This window comes from Pithys albifrons, chromosome 10 (genome assembly GCF_047495875.1).
Source record: "Pithys albifrons albifrons isolate INPA30051 chromosome 10, PitAlb_v1, whole genome shotgun sequence".
Lineage (NCBI taxonomy): Eukaryota > Metazoa > Chordata > Aves > Passeriformes > Thamnophilidae > Pithys > Pithys albifrons.
This window is the reverse complement of record NC_092467.1, coordinates 9,177,100-9,198,462: the sequence shown is the minus strand read 5'-3', so window position 1 is coordinate 9,198,462 and position 21,363 is coordinate 9,177,100. Positions and strand designations below refer to the sequence as shown.

At 44.4% G+C, this 21,363-nt stretch overlaps 1 protein-coding gene across 7 annotated transcripts in view; it reads right to left on the bottom strand.

Annotated features, from left to right (window-relative positions):
* The window catches only part of PACS2 (phosphofurin acidic cluster sorting protein 2), an 80,081-nt gene that overhangs the window by 26,397 nt on the left and 32,321 nt on the right, over positions 1 to 21,363 (bottom strand). Inside the window, exons 4-17 of one of the 7 annotated variants that reach the window (XM_071564681.1) lie at positions 19,613 to 19,738; positions 17,401 to 17,563; positions 16,240 to 16,313; positions 15,423 to 15,503; positions 13,085 to 13,144; positions 11,671 to 11,828; positions 9,505 to 9,595; positions 8,701 to 8,778; positions 7,803 to 7,924; positions 6,932 to 7,067; positions 6,169 to 6,273; positions 4,557 to 4,663; positions 3,685 to 3,839; positions 221 to 331 (exon numbers count right to left, since the gene is read on the bottom strand). In XM_071564681.1, the coding sequence (XP_071420782.1) occupies positions 221 to 331; positions 3,685 to 3,839; positions 4,557 to 4,663; positions 6,169 to 6,273; positions 6,932 to 7,067; positions 7,803 to 7,924; positions 8,701 to 8,778; positions 9,505 to 9,595; positions 11,671 to 11,828; positions 13,085 to 13,144; positions 15,423 to 15,503; positions 16,240 to 16,313; positions 17,401 to 17,563; positions 19,613 to 19,738 (1,567 nt within the window). The remainder of the gene's footprint in view (positions 1 to 220; positions 332 to 3,684; positions 3,840 to 4,556; positions 4,664 to 6,168; positions 6,274 to 6,931; positions 7,068 to 7,802; positions 7,925 to 8,700; positions 8,779 to 9,504; positions 9,596 to 11,670; positions 11,829 to 13,084; positions 13,145 to 15,422; positions 15,504 to 16,239; positions 16,314 to 17,400; positions 17,564 to 19,612; positions 19,739 to 21,363) is intronic. The other 6 variants (XM_071564682.1, XM_071564683.1, XM_071564684.1 and 3 more) reach the window with 6 other exon arrangements.

Genomic DNA, 21,363 nt, shown 5'->3' with positions numbered 1-21,363 from the left:
AGGCAGCTTGTTAGTGCCTCTGGGAGCCAACAACTGTTTACAAACCACCACGTGAAGGACTCACAAAGGTCAGCATCTGAAATGGGAATGTAGTGGAGTGAGGAGAAAAGAGGATCACAAACATTTGTCTGCTTCCTCTTGTATTTGCATTGACCTTTGTTAAAATTACTCATTCAAACTTTTCATCCCACACAGGCCAGACACAGACACATGGTCTTACCAGTGGTCTGTGCTTCAAGTTTGTTGAACAGATCTCTCCAGGCTAGATCTTGGAAGAAGTTGTTGTATCTATAATCTACAGACCCCAGATACTTGGCCACTGGATGAGAGCCTAAGGAAGAAAGGAAAACATGACAATTGTTCTTCCTAGCACTGCACACAAGTGTGTTTTTTATCCACAAGGAACTAAAATTCTGAAAACAAAACTACACTAGACACTCCAGAAATAATTTTTTTTGATTATAATCAAGTCATTTAGTCCGGCTTGTCTCTACAAGAGCATGCAAATAACATTCCCAGCAAAGACTGCTTCAACACACTGATATCTTTCAGTTGACACTTCTCTCTTCACCCCAACAAATTAAATTTTAAAAGGCCAAAGAAAACAGGACTGGGAAACTGCTGAGGAAAGAAATTATTTGGAAGGCACAGAGGTCCTATGGCTCTCAATCTCAGTCTCTCAGCTTTGCAAACAGCTTTCTTAAACAGCCCTTCCTGCCCACAGGCTGCACTACACACACCAAGGCCAGGTCACCTCTGTCAGGAGGTGCCAAATCCCTTCTTCCCAACACCATTCACACACCACAGGTGTTTCACAATACTGAGAAGAGGCAATTACCCCCAACCAGGAAAAACAACCCAGGGAGGCTTGTTTAATTGGTTAAAAAGGACTATAAGCTCCATAAATAGGCCGCAATTAAAGACAGAACACAGAGTCCAAGGATTACAGTCCCCAATGAATGCAGGCATATGCATCAGGTCCCTGCTTGCTCTAGGCTAAGCCTTGTGGCTCAGCTCCTCTATGACCATTGAAATACCTCCTTGCAGCAGCTCTGTGCGTCCAGCCTTCAGCTTACAGCCCTGAGTGGAGATCTGACTTCAACTGAGCAGGAGAGGGAAGGCATTTAAGTGACAAGATCTACCCCTGGGAGGTAGCAAGAATTTGTCACCTTCCTTTTAGGCCACCTGTGTCCCTAAAATAGACAGCCCCCTCTTGCAACTACCTCTCCAGTCTTTCTACACAGGAGAAAAGGTGTGCCAGGATCACACTTCCCAGCCACCACATGGCAGTCATGCTCAGCACAAGTCCTGTACATTTACAATCAGCGATAAAGTAGCCTCATGGTTCCTCCTAATCAGATTGTTTTTATCCTTCCTGTATACTGAATTCTCACATCTTCCATTCTCACATCTCACACTTCCAGATGCTGCAGTTCAGTCACCAGCTGGTAACTGGTAACCTGACAAGTACTTTCGAGGTGACCCCAGTTGCTTAACTGTGCTCCAAGCAAAGCTCACGGTGGATAAAAACCCCAGTGCTAATTTTCAGACCTTGAGGAAAGGTTCAAGCAGCAGGTCTATCTGAGCTCCTCTCAGTGTCATTAAAGACTGGGACCCAAGTTCTTTCCTGGCCCCTCCTGATCACAGCTACTTTCACACCATGTCTTTTGCAGTGAAGTTTTTAACAGTACACACAGAACAGCTCTGCATTATGCACTGGAGAAGCTTTCTCACGTGCTGGGAAATCACATTGCACATGGCAGATGCAGTTGGAAAAAAGTAATAAACAGGAGGTCTCCCAAGAAGTTCTACCCATGGGAGCTAAATAAAATGTCAGAATACCCTAAACAGCTAAAATAACCCTCAACCTTTTACTTTATTTTACTTTTCCATTTTCAGTTGTTTATACAGCGGCTTGCACATCAAAAGAGTCTTTCAGCCACAGAATCTGTAGCATGAAGCAGTACTGAATCTCCCAGTATGGATGCTTCCAGATACTAAGCATTTCTCATTGTTAATAAACCACTGAAGGTTGACTCTTCTGTCACTGTAGTGTGTTGTTGTGGATTCAGAAGGTAAAACCATCCTTGGAAAACCTCCACCATCCCTAGTTCAAAAGTATTGGTAGCAGCAGAGAGGCTTTTCCTTTAAGACATTTATGGCACAGTTACCATTCTGTCTTTGGTGCTTTTTCAATTGTCAGAAATGAGAGGTTACTCCTCAATCACTTTAATGAACTGCCAGAAAGCTGGCTAGAAATAAGCACTTGATCCGATCAGGAAATACTGCAGACTTCTATAGAAAAGGTCCTATTAGAGAAGTTTCTATATTTAAAGTACATTTAAAAAGGATTCTCAGTTCTGAAGCAGTTTCATTATCGAAGTGCTTTGTTAAGTTTTTCTTTTTTAATCACAAAAAGTTTTAAGATTAAAAAAATCAACCCAAACCCATAGCAGCTGAACCTTGCATTACACTTTCAAAGAGAATATTTTCAGATCATTAATGACCTGCAGGACAGAAAACTCAAAGTCAGGAGACAGTCAGCAAGTGAGGATCAAAGTCTCAGGCACCCAGATTCTCATTCAAAGCACATCGAACCTTGCAGAAAATATTTTTTTGTTTTTAGTCCCTAAAGCCCTGTCTCTTCACTTCTTGCCAAACACTTTGGAAACTAAATGCTTTCCTTACAGAAGGATCCAGCTCTCTTCTGTCTTTTTCATTTGACTTCTGAATCAACAGCCTAACCCCATTGCTCATGGTGCTGGGCACCAGCTTCTGATTCCTACAAAAATTGCCATCAGCTGGTCCCAATCCTAGAAAATTGTAAAACACCAAGAAAAAGTGCTTTTAAAGTTTTCTGCTGCCTGCATCCCAAGTAACCTGTTCACACAAGCCAAGCCTTGGGCTAGACCAGCTCTTGGCCTCACACCCTTACCACACCAGCACTGCCCAGAGGTCCCTGCCCACAGCACCAGTGACTGCCTGGCTTCCCAGGCATTGTCACAACAACATTTCTCACATTTCTGACTAGAACAAGACACTTAATGTTATCAGTCCACTCTATTTCCTTCAACACAGGCAATTGAAGCTGGGTGACTTTCCAGCCAGGCAAGCTTGTTGAGCTGCTGAAAGGGCAGAGATAAGGTGCTGGAAAACTGAGAGAAAAACCTGAAGAGAACAGCACGTAAAGGAAAGGTCAAAAGATGCATGTAATGTGACTAATTTAAATTCTCAGCAGTTTCAGGGCCTTTAAAAAATTTGCAACCCCTTCTCCATTACCATTTTGGGAGTCAGGCTCACGGAGGCCAGAACACTTATTGCTTTAGGAAACATAGTGCCCAATGAATTTAACATTTCAGGTAGGGAAAGGGCTTTTAGAACATTATTCTGTGCATTCATTGTACCATGATGAAAAGATTTACAAGAATCATCCTGTATGGGGAAAAAGTACTTAACCCCTTGCTTCAAACTAAAGGTTTACAAGCAGACTTTGGCATCAAGAACCTAAGGATGAAATTCACTCACAGAAGAGCAGCAACACCAGCATTACACAATAATACAACACTTTGCCTCATTTAACAGCCATATACCTACAGCCAAAGCTTCTAGAAAGGTTTCTCCTGAGGGAATGCAGCACATTTAACGCATTCATATTTCTCTGAAGAAAAACCATTCCTTATTTACCTAGAGGGATGATCAAAAATCTCATGTAGCCGAGCCAGTCAGGGGTTTTGTGAGACAGCTGCTCTACAAAGAGCCTCAATACGGCACTGAGGTAATTCTGCGCTCCTGCCACTGCAATTTTAATTGGGTTTGGAGGCTGTGAGTTGCAGTTACAGCTAGACAGAAAAAGAGGAAACATTTGTAACTGTGCTTTCAACCACATATTTCAGAACAAGTAACACACACAAAAAAATTGGTTAATAACAATTACAGCAGAAGAGAGTTCATTCAATACACAAGGCAACATCATCACAATGATTATTAGCAGCTTAAAACATTATTAATAACATAGAACATTTCTTCAGTACTTTCTTAATTGGTCTCCTTGCTCCTTCTTTCACACATTTCGATCATCTGAAGGGCTAGACTCAACTATCTAGGTTAGGATGTACCTGCTACTACTAACTGCTGGGTCAGAGAACACTCTCAGGTATCCATACCCATCAGCAGGTAACTAGGAAGTGCCTTGAGGAATTAATCTGGGAATTACTTGGAGGAGGGAGCAAGAACTCCTTAAAATCCACTTACTAGTTTTGCATACTTTACTGCTGCATGTATTTGAGCCTATGAGAGAGCCTCCAAACCACAATCTTTTATGATCAGTGGTGCTGGTGACTTGTATCCCCACACACATGGCTGAACAGCAACAACCTTGCAGGGCTGTTGAGTGCTGAAGAGCTACACTATCCTGACTTCAGGAGAGTAGGTTGGAAGAAGGATTGAAAGGGAGAAATTTCATCCAGTATTTGAGAAAAACTCCCTGGGCCCTGAGGCACAGAAACTGAGAGACTTCTAGAGGTGAGACAAACAACACAAGCAAGGTGAGAACTTACTATCTCTGTATCCTGGAGACAATAGTGCTGAAAGCTGCCTGAATATCAGCGGAGGAGCATGTGCAGACTACTGGCAATGTATGCTTTTGCAAGACATCTGATAGGTACTGAGGAGAGAACAGAACATTTTACAGTCCTTTTTTTGGTACAGTTTGTCACAAGAAGAAAATGTACCTCCTCCAACCTCCTAGGTTTTCTCATACCCAAAACTGGGCACTCTTCCTATGTGTGATTTGTAAGTGATATGGCTGTTTCTCAAATACCTTGTCCTTGTGTAGCAGCCAAAGGAAAGCTTCTCCTCTAGAAAAATGGAAACATCTTCTTGACAGACACCTAGACCATATCCCAAACATGGCAATGACAACTCTAGAACAGCACAGTTTTTAGGGGCACAGAGGACAGGGTAGCAGCAGAAGGCTGTTCATCTGGCAGACAGCACTGGGTAAGAGTAGATACTGTCTACCTGCCTGCTTCCAGAACTGCAGTTGCATCTCTCTGATTTTGGAAGGATTTAAACAAATGCAGTGGTCTGAACACACTCAAGCACTGAAAAAAGGGAAGGGTGCTACCAATATACACATTCCTCCTGAGGGACTGTTTCCCCTCCATGCAGCTAATGAGGAACACACAGTTTGGGTACACACAGACATAATTATGGCACTTAGCAGTTATCTCACACTTTCAAATCCTGCACTGCTAAACTATACACCCCAGCCAATGCTAGTTTCACGTCCTCTGATACTGCAGGCACAAGCTGCCAGAATTACTGGAAGATTATCTACATTTTCTGTCCATCTGTAGAAAACATTTCTCTGTCTACCAAGTATAGAGAAACTGGCACCAGTACCTCAGCTGGTAATTTTGCAGTCTCACACATGAGACCCTTGTTCTTCCAGAAGCAGAAAGCCAAACCAGACAATGTAACTCCAGGAGCTTGGCACAAGTTCTCCAGGTAACAGTCACCCACCAGCACATGTTTACTGGTCCTATTCCATACGTATTTTATTGCTTTTTCAGAATAAGGTTCCAAAAGGAGAAAAACCTGTTTCAAACCCTTAACAAACTACTCTATGTTGCCAGTAAAAAATGTTCTGCTCAGGGTTCTCCTTAACACAACTATCACTCAGAAAGGATGGGGTGACATACCTGCAGTCAGGAATCACAAGTGCACATGCACTGTGAGCCGACCCCAAAATATTTTCTCCTGGGTTAACACTGACACCTAGAAACCCCAGCCTAAACCACAGGTCAGACCTCCCTGTTTTCTTCATTCCATTCTACCACAGTTTAGAAGCAGGCTTGTGAGGGCAAGGGTTGAGCCAGTCCCAGTGTGCTGCTAACCAGAAGGAATGGTGTTTTATAGAAGAGAAAACACCTCTGCAGAAAGACTCAGGTGGCAAAAGCCTTACAAGATCCACAGCATCTCCTAGTTAAATGAAATCCAACCTGTAGGCACTGAGCACTCAGTATGCTGCCAGCCCCCACGCACCACCACTGCTCTTCCAATCAAGCAACAGAACCTACTTGGTCAGCGGTACAGCTCAAGGCCTGCCCATTCCTGAGGAGGAACAGAACAGAGAACTGTGCTTCAGGTAACATCTCCTGCCTTTACCTGGCCTTGCCAATCAGATGTATTGACAAGAATAATGTTTTCTGGCAGCTGGTCGTCGGAAACCAGGATGTGATTTAGTTGATCATACACTGTTTTCCTGGGGATCTGGAAATAAAGACATGGAGAAGAGAACAGTAGGAGATGTCACCTCTAACCATCAACCCACCAGCTCCTGTTCTTGCAATGCATGAGAGTCACGCCATCAGCAAAGGCACACACTAGCAGCACACAGGCTGTTGGGACTGACACTCAGTAGCTTCTTCAATATTAGTCACCCTATATTTGGTGGTCATTACTCTTCTGCCATGCACTTCTGCTTACATCACTTTATACCAACTAACAGTAGCCCAATAATTTAGAATTCATAAAAGCCAGGAGCAATCTCCTTCAAGGAGGGAAATACTTGAGTCTTGCAGCTAACAAAAGCATGGCGCACATGCTGTGCACAAGACAGTCCCCTACTGCAATCCTAGCAATCTGCCTTATTTCAAAGGAGTAATTCCTCAACACATCCCTATTCATTTCTCATTCTAACAATCTGTTACAGTGTTTTCAGTTTATGGCTGGCTGACAAAACAACAAGCTGGCAAATCCCAACAAATGGAACAGAATAAAAAGGTATAAATTCCTCCTTCCTGAAACTGTGGGGTCCAGTTTCTTTCCAGCAGACACAGAACTTGGACCAGAAGGAAAAGGACCACAGGAGACAGCTGGAGAAGAGGAAAAAACTGAGTGGCTAGAGAGACAGCAATCTTCTTCACACCTGTAAGTGGTGCCGGGTGTCTGGAGAGCGCTCATTGTCCAGGCTGTTCGCTCTCTCGTTCTGTGGCCTCACTGGCTGCCTCTCCTTCAGAGATGTGCTTCTTCCCCGGCGTCCTGTCTGCTTCCCTTCAGACCTGCTAGAGAGATGTGCTTACATTCCAGAGCTGGCTCATATCCAAGTGAGACTCAACTCCCAAATCCCAGATCTTCCAGTCTGGCAACCTCAACAACATGAGTGGAGGCACTGGGGAACTGTGCAGTTAGATCTGAGTTAGCATGAGACCTGTCAGTTCTGCTTCTGATAGTGCAGAGCACCTGGTTCAGCTACAGAGCACATTCCCAGGAGTCCCACGAAAGCCTCCACAGCCCATGCTTTGACCCACACTGTTCTGCTATTGCTGCACCAGCATAATAGGATGCAGTCTTGCAAACTGCAGTCACACATCCCAAAGCAGCACAGAAATACCTCCAAAAGAACATCTATTTACTTGCAAATGGCTAGAGAAATTATACCATGGGATTGCTGAAGCCCACATTCACTATCCTATTTGTGAAGGCTTAACAGGACAGAGTTTGACTTGACAACCACCTTTCAAGCCAAAATCAGCATCAGACATTGACTCAGCAACAGTATATTTGAGCAAGCAGTTCCAGAGTTCTATAAAACTTTCTTGGTTATGGAGTAGGTACAACACAGGAGGCAGAAGCAGCCTCAGACCTGCCCCTCAGGGTTCTGAGCATTCATTTACCAAATGCCCAAACACAAGGAGGGTGTCCTTGCAGTCAGTGGCATCACGACTAAATCCCAGCACGCTGTCCATGACTGCCTGAGAAGCCCTGCACAGGCACAATGCTGTCCCCCCTCTCTGTACCTGGTGGATGGGATGATGAGGGACTCTGTCTTAGTGATCTTCCCACTAGGTGGGAGCTTCTCAACAAACACATCTGGTGTGGGGAGTTCAGCCTCCTGGACCTCAGCTTGCTGGTTAGACTCCTGCAAAAACACAGGGAACAGAGTTACCAGAAACAAACTCTGCCCTCTGTCTCATCAGGAGAGCTTAGCTCTGGCTGGGGCACATTGAGCCTGCCTCTTCCAGACACGCTATTCACTGTCAAAAGACAGAAGCCAACATTGGCTATCTGGGGGTACCAGTTCCCAGCTCTGCCTCACAAGGGAGCTGGAGGAAGGAAAGGTGTTCAGATATGCTATTGAGAACAGGGACCCTCCCAGCTAAAAGCCAGGGGCATGACCCTTCATGCAGTGTAGACTAATTCAGCTTACCCAAATGAACTAGGAGAGAGAAAGAAAGACATGGGAGACACGTTACACATTTCATGTCCCCAGCAGAGCAACTTGAGCTTTGGGTGTTTTACCCCAGGACCAGCTTGATTTCTGCCACTTAGGCCTGAAGTAATACTTTCGTCTGATAGAACTGAACAGGCCTGAGAATCCTTTTTCAGGATGGTACACACACTCAGTGGCACACTTTGGGCCAGCCTTCCTCAAACCAAGAGAAAGGTTGTTTGAACAGAAGGCCACAAAGAGCATTCCAGTTGCAAAAGACAAAGACAAGAACCTCCAACAACCAAGCACAGAAGGAGAGCTCAGTGTTATCTTCACTGCAGCTGATGCAGTTACCATGAAGTTGTGTTGCATGTGCAACTATATGGACAGACAAACATGGCTATATGGATAGAAAAACAGAATGCAGCTCACAGCTGACACCCAAACTGACAGGAGGAACATCAACAAATGCATTTTCAACTTACATAAGGGACAGTATCAGAAATACCATCTCCTGTATGTTTGGATCCAAGACTCTTTGTCTTTTCAGGCACTTCTACCTGCTTAAGAGGAGAAAAATCATCAGGAGGTTTAGCACCAGCACAGTTTCCAGCCACACTTTCTGGATCAGTCTGTTCAAAAGACACAGTTCTCTGTCTAAACATCACACAACTCTGCAGAATGACCAGGAGTACTTCCTGGTCCCACCACAGCCAAACACGTTAATGTGGGATGGGGCAAAGCTCATGCACAAAACACAGTAGAGGCAAGGAAGTGCCCTGGAATGGGACCAACACTTTATGCACCCAATATGCCATCCATAGAGGATGGAAAAGGGTGCAAGATCCCTCTCAGTATTTGCTCTCAGCCACCATGAAAAATACCCTAACAACAGGAAGGTAAAGCTTCCTCCAAACAGTCCCTAAAACTCCCAGGCAACATCTCCTGTCCTGGCAGTCATTTCAAGCATATGAAAATCTGAAACTATTCATACCATTAGCAAGTATTCAATACATGACCTGAAGATGTATCCTTGAGTTAATACAATACTTGCATTAAGAAACAAAACAAAAAACCCCAAATGAACCAAACAAAAAACCACCCCCCACACTGGCCCCCTTGCACCACCAAAACACCCAACCAAATGTTTTCTTAGCAGAAAATCCGTATCTCTGCATCCAAGTCTTTGAAGGAAGTCACAGAAGGTGCTTTAATTTACACACACAAATAGAGACAGTGCAGATCTGCTGTACTACCTGCAGATAGGTAACTTCTGAAACATGACTTACAGGACTTGATGGTTCTCTCTGGCTCCTGATGCTGTGGATGCTACCAATTTCTGTCTGAGAGCTGGAGTGGGACAGTCCTTCAAAATAGGGTCTGGATAAGAAAAGCAAAATGAGTTTCTTATTGTCACAAACACTGACAGGGAAAGTCCACCAACGTTCAGAGCAAAGCAACATGACTATTCCCAGTGGGTCTTACTACTCTCTAGTCATTCCAGTAAAATTTATAGGCTACTTTTGAAAGGGCCGGAAGGACAGTAAGAGAAGCCAGAAAGTCCAAGGATCCCTGTCTAGCCCTGACACTGACTGACCACTCTCCATTTAATGGATCCAACTTGTCACTTGCCACACAGGAGACTATTTTCATAGAGATCTTACTAGGAATGCTTGCACACTCTCACACTGCACACCAAACAGCAGCTTTTCCTTCCATAAAAATCCAGGGTGAGCATGTGGGTCCAGCATCTTCCCGCAGCACAACAGAATGCACATTCACCCCACACAAGCATTTGTGTCCTCACTGCTCCAAGCACCAGGTGCAAAGTTTCATCCTGCCAATCTTGTTTCACTTAGCAAACACTGATTGAACTACACAACATTCCAGACACAGTCTAGCTCCTGACTGAAATACAGCAACCAGAATTACCACCTCCCCTTCCACCCTCCAATACTCTGCTCCTGTGAGTAAGTGACTCTTGGTGCTAATATGCATTTTATTTCCAGCTTGCATCTGGATTTGGCTGTCAGCCCTAGGCTCCAATTACACATTTACTCAATAAGATAAGACAGCACACACACAACCAGATTGTGTTTCCATGCAAGAGGCAGTTCATCACACCAGGCTACAAGACTCAATTACAATTTAAGGAACTGATTTTTTTTTTGTTGTTGTAGGGAAAACCTGCCTACAAGCCATCAGCATTCACCACATCCTCTTCAAGATATGAACACAAGAACTGGACACAGAAAACCCAAAAGTGTCTCTCCAGAACGAGGCACAGTAATTTCTTTTTCCAGCATTATGCCAGTAATCACATATTCCAGTTAGTTCCTCAGCTCCAGGGAACAGGATGTGAACTCTCAGTATGTACAACAAAACATCTTGGCGTGTTTCAAACCCACTGCTTAACACAACACATCTAACTTTCAAACCCTTTCGAGGTAGGGCCTACCAACTGGTGGTATCTTGGGTCAAGCTCCAAAACACCTTTATAAACCACCAGCCCCATCACTTATCACTGCTGCTTCAGTCTATCCTCTATTTTCTGGCTCACTGATTGGGAACAAGTCACTCTAGACTCAGAATCTATTCTTAGCCCAACTAGGTTATTCTACATTAATGAGTATATCAGTACACCTGGAAAAATTAGCCAGCACTTAACAGGTGCTGTACTGACCAATTGCAGTGGCCAGTACCCTGATGCTTTTCAGAGCCATCACAACACTGAAGGCCTGAGCATGCAACCACACACCAGCCAACAGCACGAGTGCAACTTGAACAGGCTCATATCTTCAGTTTTTTTGGGCAAAGATGTGACACAGCTTTGTTAGCTCAGGGTTCTGCATCTACTCAAGACCCCAAGCCAGTGATCCCCGGCTCAGCTCCACAGTGCTGTGATTGACCCACACATCAATGCGCACAAAAGCCCTTTCAGAACAGGTTTAAGTGTATCTATGTGTCCCTGCAGTTAGTGCCCTTGGGCCCTGAGGAATCAATTTGTTTCCTGTAGTTCTGCTTTCTTAATCCTTGCAAAGACTCTTTCCACACAGGGTATTACTGGCCTCTCCTGAAAGACAGTTCTGCCTTGCCCATCTCTGCCACTACTTCGGCAGCTTCCAACGACACCATCTTCTGCCTTGGCACACATTTCCTGCTTGTTTCTGCCATCTTTTCAAAACTCTGCTGGCCTGTCAGCCATTCCTACCCCTATGCTCAGGAGGCAGGGCATGGAACATCTGCAAAGGGAACAAGGAAGAACTGAGGGGAAGTTAGATCCCATGCACGCTACCCTGAGCTCACAAACAGTCCTTCCCATTCTTACAACACACACTAGGGCTCCAACAAAGGGGAAAACCAGAATGAAGGTGTGGGTATAAAACCAACATCTCATTTGTGCTGACACTGTGCACGGTCTTTCCCTGGCCCAGCATAAGCTGTCTCACACTTACTTTAACTTTGGCTTTGGAGTGCTCAAGACACTGTCATCATCCTCCATTTCTGGCCCACTGTCACTGGGGTTCTCTATATCCAGTGTGTCATACAGAAGGTCCAAATCCTCCTCCACTTCTGGAACATGCTCTGCTGGGTCCTGCTCTGAATCCAGAACCTGCATGCAGGACAGAAATAGGTATCACTGATCCTGTTAGGAGCCAGACCAATCCCAAGTCACCTGTACTCCCCCCAGAATGCAGCACACCAGTCTTGAAGTAAGATTCTATTCCTGGTGCTTGGATACTATATCCAACAGGAATACTAAGTACATGAGAAATGCTTGCTTTGGATCAAGTTTGTCAGTGCCTGATTAAGCAGGAGTTTTATACTGGACTAGGCATCCATGAGTAAGACATTTAACCACAGGTTATGTCCATTATTCAACTGCATTCTGTAAAAAATGCTTTAGAAAAGGCCCCAAAGAGTCCTGGTTTTCTTAGAACCAGTACAAAACTTCAGTATTCCCAACAGTGTAACTTGTCTTGGGTTTTACTGAAAAAGCTGCCTTGACACCTCCTGAATTGATACCCAAAAATGTCCACAGGAGGCGCCTGAAACCTGGCTGAGGATCCACTGCCACCCACACACAAGGCAGAAGGGAACAGATACCTCACATTAAACTTTCATGGGTTGCTTCACACATAGCCCAGAGTAAGCACAGAGCTGTGCCCAGTTCAGAGCTTGCTTTTTTGAGTGGCAGCTCCTGAAAAGCAGCAGCTCAGCTGTCTGAGCCCTTAGCTGTGGGTGCTGACTCTGCTGAGCTAACTTGGGAAGAACAGCAAAGCTAACAGGACTGTTTGGAAGTGTAAGGAAGCACGAGGACTTACTCACTCTTTCCTACAAGCCACAAAAATCAACACACAGACATACAGCCACTGAGCTGTTAACTTTTTTTATATTAGATACTTAATGTTAAACAGGGGTTCTGGATCTGTTTCATCATTTTCAGCCATGACCAAACAGCTGACTCCTGTGGATCTGCACTCCCTATCCAAGTTTTTCATGTCTTGACTGGCTGTTCTAGTAAGATGATCAAACAGGCTGGGATTTAACTTCACAAGCAATATACACCATAGATTATTTGCCTTTGAAAGGGTCAAAGATAATTTCAAAGCAGTCTGCAAAACTAATGCGTACACACATGGCTGCCAAAATCTGCTTTTGATAAAACTTGATCTAGAAAATGTTTGCTGACATTTAGAAGTTGGCCCTCAAGCCTCCATGCAAGGCCGGGTGTAAGGAAAGGTCACATCCACTGTAGATTTGAAAATAAAGCGAAGGAAACCATGGGGAAATCAGACAGTGTTTCTGAAGCCTAAAGCAAGATGTATCAAGCAGAGGGCAACACATAAGACAGAATGAATTACTCACCTCATCAGACACTTTAAACCTCTTCAGTAATGCCACAACCTTCTGTTTGAAGTTTTGTTGCTGCAAGTTAAAGATACTTTCACGTAAACAAAGCATTAAGTGAACTTTTTTCTCCCAACCCGCAAGAAGCCCAGACACACCTCACACTGGTGCTTTAGCTGCTGCTTCAAATCAAACAACTCCTGGCACCACAGACCACATTTCTGCTGTTCTTTCACTGAAATCAGCTTTTCCACACCTATGATAATTTCATTCTTGCATTATCACAAACCAGGTCTCACTCCACCAAGCAACAGAAATCTTCTGGCCCTGACAGATGGCCCAACACTCATGGCTGAACACACAGCAGATAAATCATTTCACCTCCTTCACCTGTTCAATATATCTCTGGCAAACATTTGACTGTCAATTTTTCTGATTCTTAACAAGGGTGAGCCAACACAGGTATCTACCCCTGACCCAAAGAACACATACAGTTTTACTACTAAATCAACCTTTTTTCTAAGGAGCTTGCAGTGCATCTGGCAGGTTCATTTATTTGACTAGCAGCACTGGAGAAAAGCTGCGGGGCTTCTCCCTATCACAAAAGTGCTTCCCTAGTCATAGCTCCAGAACCCGGACACTAGCAAGCACCAAGTCCAAGAGAGCACAAGCCAAACGACTGCATTTTCTTTGTGTTTGCTGGCTCCCAACAGTCCCATCTTTTGTAGAATGAAACAGTTGAGATCTGCCATGAGCTGTCCAGTCCTCTGCCTGTCAGAGACCAACCCAAAATGCATGGTCGGAAGAAAAGGAAGATGAGAAGGGCCCAAATTTGAGTGCTGGTACAGAGCATTTAAGGTGACATCCGTGTGTCAGGAGAAAAGAGAGGAAAAGGCGGCTGGCACCAGGACACTCATACGTGAAGAAAGTCTCTCAATTTGATGGCTCTCCTGTGTCTCACGTGAGCTCTTCTTGCAAGTCCAACTGCTTGCTCCCACTCTGGCCTCAGACACTTCATACAAACCCACGTCTTCAAAACTAGCCCTTTACCTCTGAACTCATACCCTGCCAGTGCCGGTACCTCGTAGACAGTTGAAGTTTAGGTGAAATAAATGCACCAGACCCTTCAAAGACTGTCCTATTTCTGTCCCCAATACATCTGTGAGGCCAAGATGCTCTCATGATAGTGACAGTTTTCCCCTGGTTTAGGACATCAAACAAAATCATCCATCACACAGACCACCTTTGGACCAGCTGGGCAGTCTGTGGAGGGAGGACACAGCATGCAGTAGCTAAGGTGACATGGCAAGAGCTCTTTGCTGTTCTGAATGGTTTGACAGAGAGGGGATTTGGTTTGGAGCTGGGCTGATGTTAAGTGGCAGCACCAAACCCACGTTTGCACCAGTCACACACACTGGAAATTCATTATCAATTCAGAGGTAAAGGCTAGAAACACAGTCCTATTATGAGTTGCTTCCTTAATAACCAAGTGGTGGATTTTATCCTAGCTGGTCATTGACACTTACAAACAATACTAAAGACATCGAGGATATGAACAACCACACTCCTGGTCTCATAGAAAGAATCTTTATAGTGTTAGATTCAGGTCAAAAGAGGGTTTATTTCAGACCTTTTAAAAACATGGATTTCAGAAAAAGCCTTGCAGGTGGTACAATGATCTCCAAATTTACTCCTAACCCCAAAACCAAACCTAACACATCCCAGTGATTCCAACTTATTGTCATCATGGACATGCATAAACACCTGTGCAAACAGAAAGCTGTATTATGGCCTGGTCAGGCTTAAGTCCCTGTTCCACACAAGTGCAGCATTGCAGGCACATTCATGCTTGTGTGAGGGTGGATAGCTGCATGCATCTTTCCAAAGCTTCTATATATATAATATCCAGCTATTTGTTTTGCCTCAGCACCACATGCAACACCTCATGTTCATCTGTCAAACTTCAGGCTCTGCCTAAGCTACTTCATTTTGAAACCTTCCTGCTGACTTCTCCCATGCAGAGCACAAATGAAGAGATTTCCTTCGCTTACAGCTACTTTAAGGACTTACATGAGCATAGATCCTGCACTGGCTTCTTCAGTGAGGTGGAAATTCATACATGATTTTTGGAGCTCCTTACCCTTGCAGCCAAAGGACATTCCAGAATGCACATGCACATACCTTGGATAGTCCCACTCCCTGAATTGGCTGCTTTTGATAGCTCTTTGCATGCTGTGATTGTGACCCCAAGCTTTCTCCTGGGCCAGCATGTCTAGCTCTGCAGCTCCCATAAGCCACATGCACTGCACATCCTGGCCAAACCCCGTCAGTGTTAGTAAAACTAATTTCCACCGACCCTGGTTATGGACGTCGTTCTTACTATCGATCTCCGCTGCTTCTTGGGCTTCCCCAGCTCGTACTCATCATCATCCAAATCCTGAACAGAAAGAGGATTCCTGTGTTACCTTTGTGATTCTGTGACACATGAGCATTTATGTACTAAAAATGTTCCTTCTATGAAGATGAATCTCCTGCACTGTCTTCCAGGCATTCAGCATTTCCTTTAATTGTAGTTACGATGGCAGAGGGAAAAGGAAGTGAACCAGGTCTGCAGTCAGGAATAACAGCTCAGAGAACCAAAACAGTACTAGTTTTGCATTCAAGGAACAAGGACAGTCACAGCCCCACATTTTGTTGGGTTCGTCTTTCAGGACCCTCCCAGAGGTGGAAGGCAGGTGATGCCAGAGTCTGAAGGTAAATAAGACCCAAACTCAAAAGCATCTCAGCAGTGGATTCTCTGTAAGGACCTATTTTGCAAAAGGTATTAAAGAATAAAGACTGCCACAGACCCCACTGGCCTTTTAATTACAGCTGGGATCCAGCTGGGCTATTTGAATCCAAACAGCACTACAGAGCAATCAAGTGATGCCTTGACCATTAAGCTGAGAAATACAAGGATACTAATGTTTTTTAAGGGGGATCAAGTCCAAACACATGAACAGATAAACCACAGCATGGTAGAAGAAATGGGTTGCTGTGCAGGCTTTCTCCACTGCAGCTAAATAGTCTCGCACTGGCATGGTTTAGTTGAAAAAACAGACAGTTTCAAGCATGAGCTGAGAGTGTACATGCTCTGCTGAACTCACAGGGAGAAACCATGCCCTAAACAGTACCTGGCCCTGTACGGCATCATCACTGGCCTCCTGCTCAGAAGAGAAGCTCTCGTACTCCTCCTCAGAATAGTTGTCTGAAAGGGAAGGAAAGAGGGGAGAGATCCTGTGAAACTCCTTTAAGGTGAGGTTACAGTCTCATCTCAGGAGCAGCAAAGGCCAACTAAGTCACAAATCAAGAAAGGAGGCACATAAGAAGATAAATCAGCAGGCATCTATCTGTGCTAGAACCAGTGAGATGGGAACTGTCTGGGGGTAATGAACAAGCAGAAACAAACCCAGTAAGAAGGAAGGAGCAGCACACAGATATGGCTCATTGACACACCACCTCTATTCACCCTGGAAAGAACCACCTGGTAGACAGCAGCAAATAAAGAGGTTTCTCCACAGGGAGAAAAGAGGATTTTTTTTCCCCTAACATGGGCATAACTGGCTTAAAGGAGCAAGTAAAACATGACAGGAAAGTCTAAACCCCTTATTGAAATGACACTTCAGGTGAGCTGCCTGGACTCGTGCAACAACACCCAAGCACCTGCATGCACTACCTTCAACAGGTCACTTTTGCAGCAGTGAACAGAAGGCTGGTGCCACACAAAAAGATCATCACAAGTAGAAACTCAGTGTCTTCCCTGTACAGTGCACAACACCATGGCTTTACACTCATTAAACCAGGCCACGTACACTCGTTAAACCAGGCCATCATCCACAGCAACACATGCTGCAGGTTTGCAGGTCTCATCTAAAGTTAATGAGATTTATTGTAGAATGCTCAAAAGGAAAAAAAAGATGAAAGCAAGGCTTAAACGTGAATCTTCTGAATACATCGCTGTTATCCAGGTGAGAAGCTACAGATTCTCAACACACCCACCAGTGATGCTGGGAGAGCACTGTTGAGAACACAGTTAACCCCTTGCTGGATGGATCAGGCCTGGTGTGGCATTCAGGAGAAGCTTTGACAATTCAATCTCCCACTCCTGTCACACTCCCTGCTTTCACAAAAACACATGTGCAAAGTGGGTCTTCTTTGCATGAATCAGTTACAGACACAGCAACTTATGCAAACCAGCTCTTCTTTATCCCATGAAGAATCTAAGCCCAGGTGGGGTTTAATTCCAGCTAGTCCAAGAAGACATTGGTCCCCAGAGCATGTGGCAGTACTCTTACCTGTAGACTTGATTTTCTGGCTGGCCTGCATGGTGCTGTCTTCATGGTCGATTGGCTGACTAGACAAGGAGAAGATCCAGATCTCTGCTACCTTCACTGCAGCCTCTTTGATATTGCTGAAAAGGCTCAGAACTTGGCCACCTTCTGTTGGGTGCTGCATGACCTGGGACAGAAATTAAGCAGTACTAATCTGCTCTTAAATGTATTCACACTTGCATCATTTGCATACTAGAGGATTTATGTTAACACAGTTACTCCACATTTCCAAGAACAGAAGCAAGCCAAGACTCTGCAACCAGAGGAGTCACTTGCATGCAAGACACATTAGTTGAGATTTTGTCTGATTACTAATAAAAGTGATGGAAGGAAACAAAAAAAAATAACATTCTGAGCTTAAGAGTCAATTGGCTCATCCTTGAAGCACAGTACTTGACTACCACATTACTAGGTATTGGCTTCCACAGCACAGTACTGATCTGAATTGTCAACTTACCTACCTTATGAACACCTAATTAAGGAACATAATTTTGTCTTAAAGCCTAGCAAAAGAGCCAGTAAAGGCCAAAGTTCCTGGTGAGATACAGATGTAAAGTGCTTCCTAAAGAGAAAAATCCCTGCTCCAGAGAGCTGATACATAAATCTGAGAGGAACTGGCCACCCCAGTGATAATGAAGCAGTAGGATATGAAAACCAAGACAATAGTGGAGGCAGAGGAGCATCTCAATGCAGGTTTCTCTTTCCTTTGCCACTCACAGGGCTCTCCGTGGAATGTAAGTCTTCTGCTCTTCTCCTGCCCCCCAAGAGTCAGCAAGTACATCCTCAGATTTGCACCTCAGCTTTCCAACACACAACAGGCTGCTTTGTCAGCTTCTCACGTGGTTCTAAACAGGCTTGAGCTGATGAGAAACACATGCCCCTGCTCTGAAACTCTGCTCAGACCCACAACTCCAATTCTCTGCTTTGTTTCAACAGCTAAAAGAACTATTTTTTCTTCTTTTAAGAAAGGACTCAGTGCAGTTGAGAGGTCATTATCCTAATAAACTGCAAAAGGAAGGGGGTTAGCTTGTAAAATCTGTTTTCTGAAGACTTCAATTTCATAAATATTCCCGATGTGCTGGAAAGCAACCAATTCCTGACATGGTGCACCTTGAAACACTTTTGACCTCCTGACCTTAGTCAGCTGACATTACAAACAGACATAAGAAAAACCACATGCAGCAGCAGCAAATGCCCAAGTGAATTTTTAAGTTCACTGATGGCTCTAATTAATGGGCCCACATGTTTTCTGCCTTACAGCACTATTTAATTTCTAGTTCTTCAACAAATCTAACACAGTACAGGAGAAACATTAGCTACAACACCACAAACTTGGCCAATTCAAATGAGAAGTTCACCATTTACTGTAAGACTGAGGGTAGTTGAACTCACACGGGAGAAGCAGTCTTTATAATGAATTATTTAATACAGTAATGATTCACCACAGCATAACACCAACTTATTTTGGATAAAAATTATCTGTTGACAGAGTGGAATCTGATATAAAAATACTGGTATTAAGCTGAACTTGCTATTGCTAAGTTCATCCCTAAATACTCAGAAACAGAAACAGTAGAGATTGAGCAGGGCACAAAATAATGAAGCATGAAGCTACACCATTAAGAAAGCCTTAGTGAATAATTTATCTATACTTGATTCCAGAATTAATTTTATCACTTCTCATAAATAGAACTTCACCTACATTACCAACAGCCATGCAATAAGAGCGGCAAACAGAGTTTCAAGCAAAATGGGAGAAATTACTTAATCCTGAGCTCTCATACCGTGGCACTGAGAAGCACATCAAACTTTGCTTTAACTTTACCATTTCTCAGGGTTTGAAGGCTTGCCCAAGCAATTCTATCTGTCTTGTTCTGCACTTTTGATCTGGAAACCCTAACTCTAGAAGAGCCACAAAACAACAATAAAACCCTCACAAGGTCATAAGCCAGCCTGTGAAAGCTTTAGCTCTCAAGATACAATGCAGAAAACGCTGTTATTACTCAGTAGTAAAACCTGTTTAAAATATTGCCCTGTAAATATTGATTACAGATACTATGACAGCTATGTGAAATCCTGCCAAGCACTTCTCAATGAAGAACATGACAATAATGGGTTTGAAGAGAAAGGAAAACATCCACCTCTGTAAACAGAGACCATGTCAAGTGCAGCTCACCTCAGCCATGTTGATAGACCCCACAGCCAGGGTCTTGTAGCCTAAAATGGTTCGGTTCTTGTAGCGCTTCCGCCGCTGCAGCATGATCTGAAGCTTGTTGCCTTCTCTCTTCAAGAAGTGAGGGTACTGAGTGGGAAACAAAGGAAAAGTTTATTAGGTTTCTTGACAATATCTCCTGAGCTGCCTGCTCCACAAGTAACCTCCATTCCTAGGGATTAACTCCAGGGCTTTTAGAAGTGCCTGCAGCAAACTCACACTCAGGGGACAATTTTTCCTTATCCCCTAGAAGATTTCAGGTCTACCCAAACAGCTCAGCCAAGCACACCAAAAACAGCCCAGGGGCACGGAGGAGCTGTTCAGTTTGGGAAGGGCTGTACCCAAATGTGGCTCCAGGGAGATAAGCAGCCTCCAGGATATTTTCCCCAACAGCTAAACAGAGGCTGCCCAGAACTGGAGCCCCAGAGGTGCTGCCTGGAGCTGAGGCTGCCCTGCAAACACTGGACAAACAGGGCATTCCCAAGCAAAGGCTGCTTCCATCGTAGGCAAGACCTACCTTTTCTTTTTCCTCGGAGCATTGTGAAAACAACTTCCTGCCCATCAAAACCCTTGACAAACACAAATACCACCGGAACATCCTGAGATATTAATTTGCAGTCCAGAGCAAGCCTGACTGCTCTGCAGGGAGCTGGGAGCAGTGGCCACACAAACAAGAATACTAATTAGCTGATTGCTCTGCAAGGGCAAGATCTACTTGCCCAAGGAAGCAGCCATGCAGAGGAGAGGAACAGCACATCACATAAGTAAAAGACCATCTCAAAACATACAGAGCCTGTGACTTTACAGAAGTTCAACGTTCCTAAACAAGGATGGAAGAAAGTTTTCAGAGGGAAGTGGCAAGAGGTGCTCAAAAAGCCAGAGGGACCTTTCATATTCACATTTACCATCCCCTTGCTGCTCAGGCCCTTCTACGTGCTGGAAGGGCAGCAGGAAAGAGGGACTGCTTGCTCTTTCCTCAAAGTATTTGGGCCACGCCAAGACTGCTTAAGTACAAGCCTACAACTAAAGTCCAAAGTCATGCTAGGTTCCAGGCTAGCTCGACTTGAAAGTGTTCAGTTTTCAAAGTTTAAACTGAATTGCTGAAGTCCATACATGTGTAAGTCTCCATTTTTCAAAGGCAGCCACCTCTGATGAGCATTCAGAGAAGTGGCAAAGTAAAGGTAGAGAGACTGAAGCTACTCAGGTCCTCTACTATAGGCAAGGGCTCCCAGAAGAAAAACCAAGCAATTGGCAGAGAACAGACCAGCTATTTTTAACACCAGCCATAACTTCTCAACTCTACAGAATGGTTTCAACCAAACTTTTCAGCAATTGTCAGTCCATGACAGAGGTTGGAGGGGAAAACAGTTTGGATCAAAACATTTGGAAACAAGACTTTTAGAGGAAGCACCAAGCACCTCAAGGCACCTTCGAGGAGGGAGAAGAAGGAGCCATCACCAGAACAGTGAGACTCAGGGCAAGACATCTTTTCTGAAGATCACTGATCTAACCCCTTCCATGTGGAAAGGTGTATTAGACTAAAGACAGGAATTAAGTGCTCGGGAGAGCTGTGATGCTGCTCTTGGAATGACTGGGGAATTTCAGTCAATTCTGTGAAACTCACAGAAGGTCAGAAGCAGGCATTCCAGCAGTAATGGTGATGGTAGCTCACCTGCCAGAAAGGCTGCTGCTGGTCTAGCCCCAGTTAGAAGGTG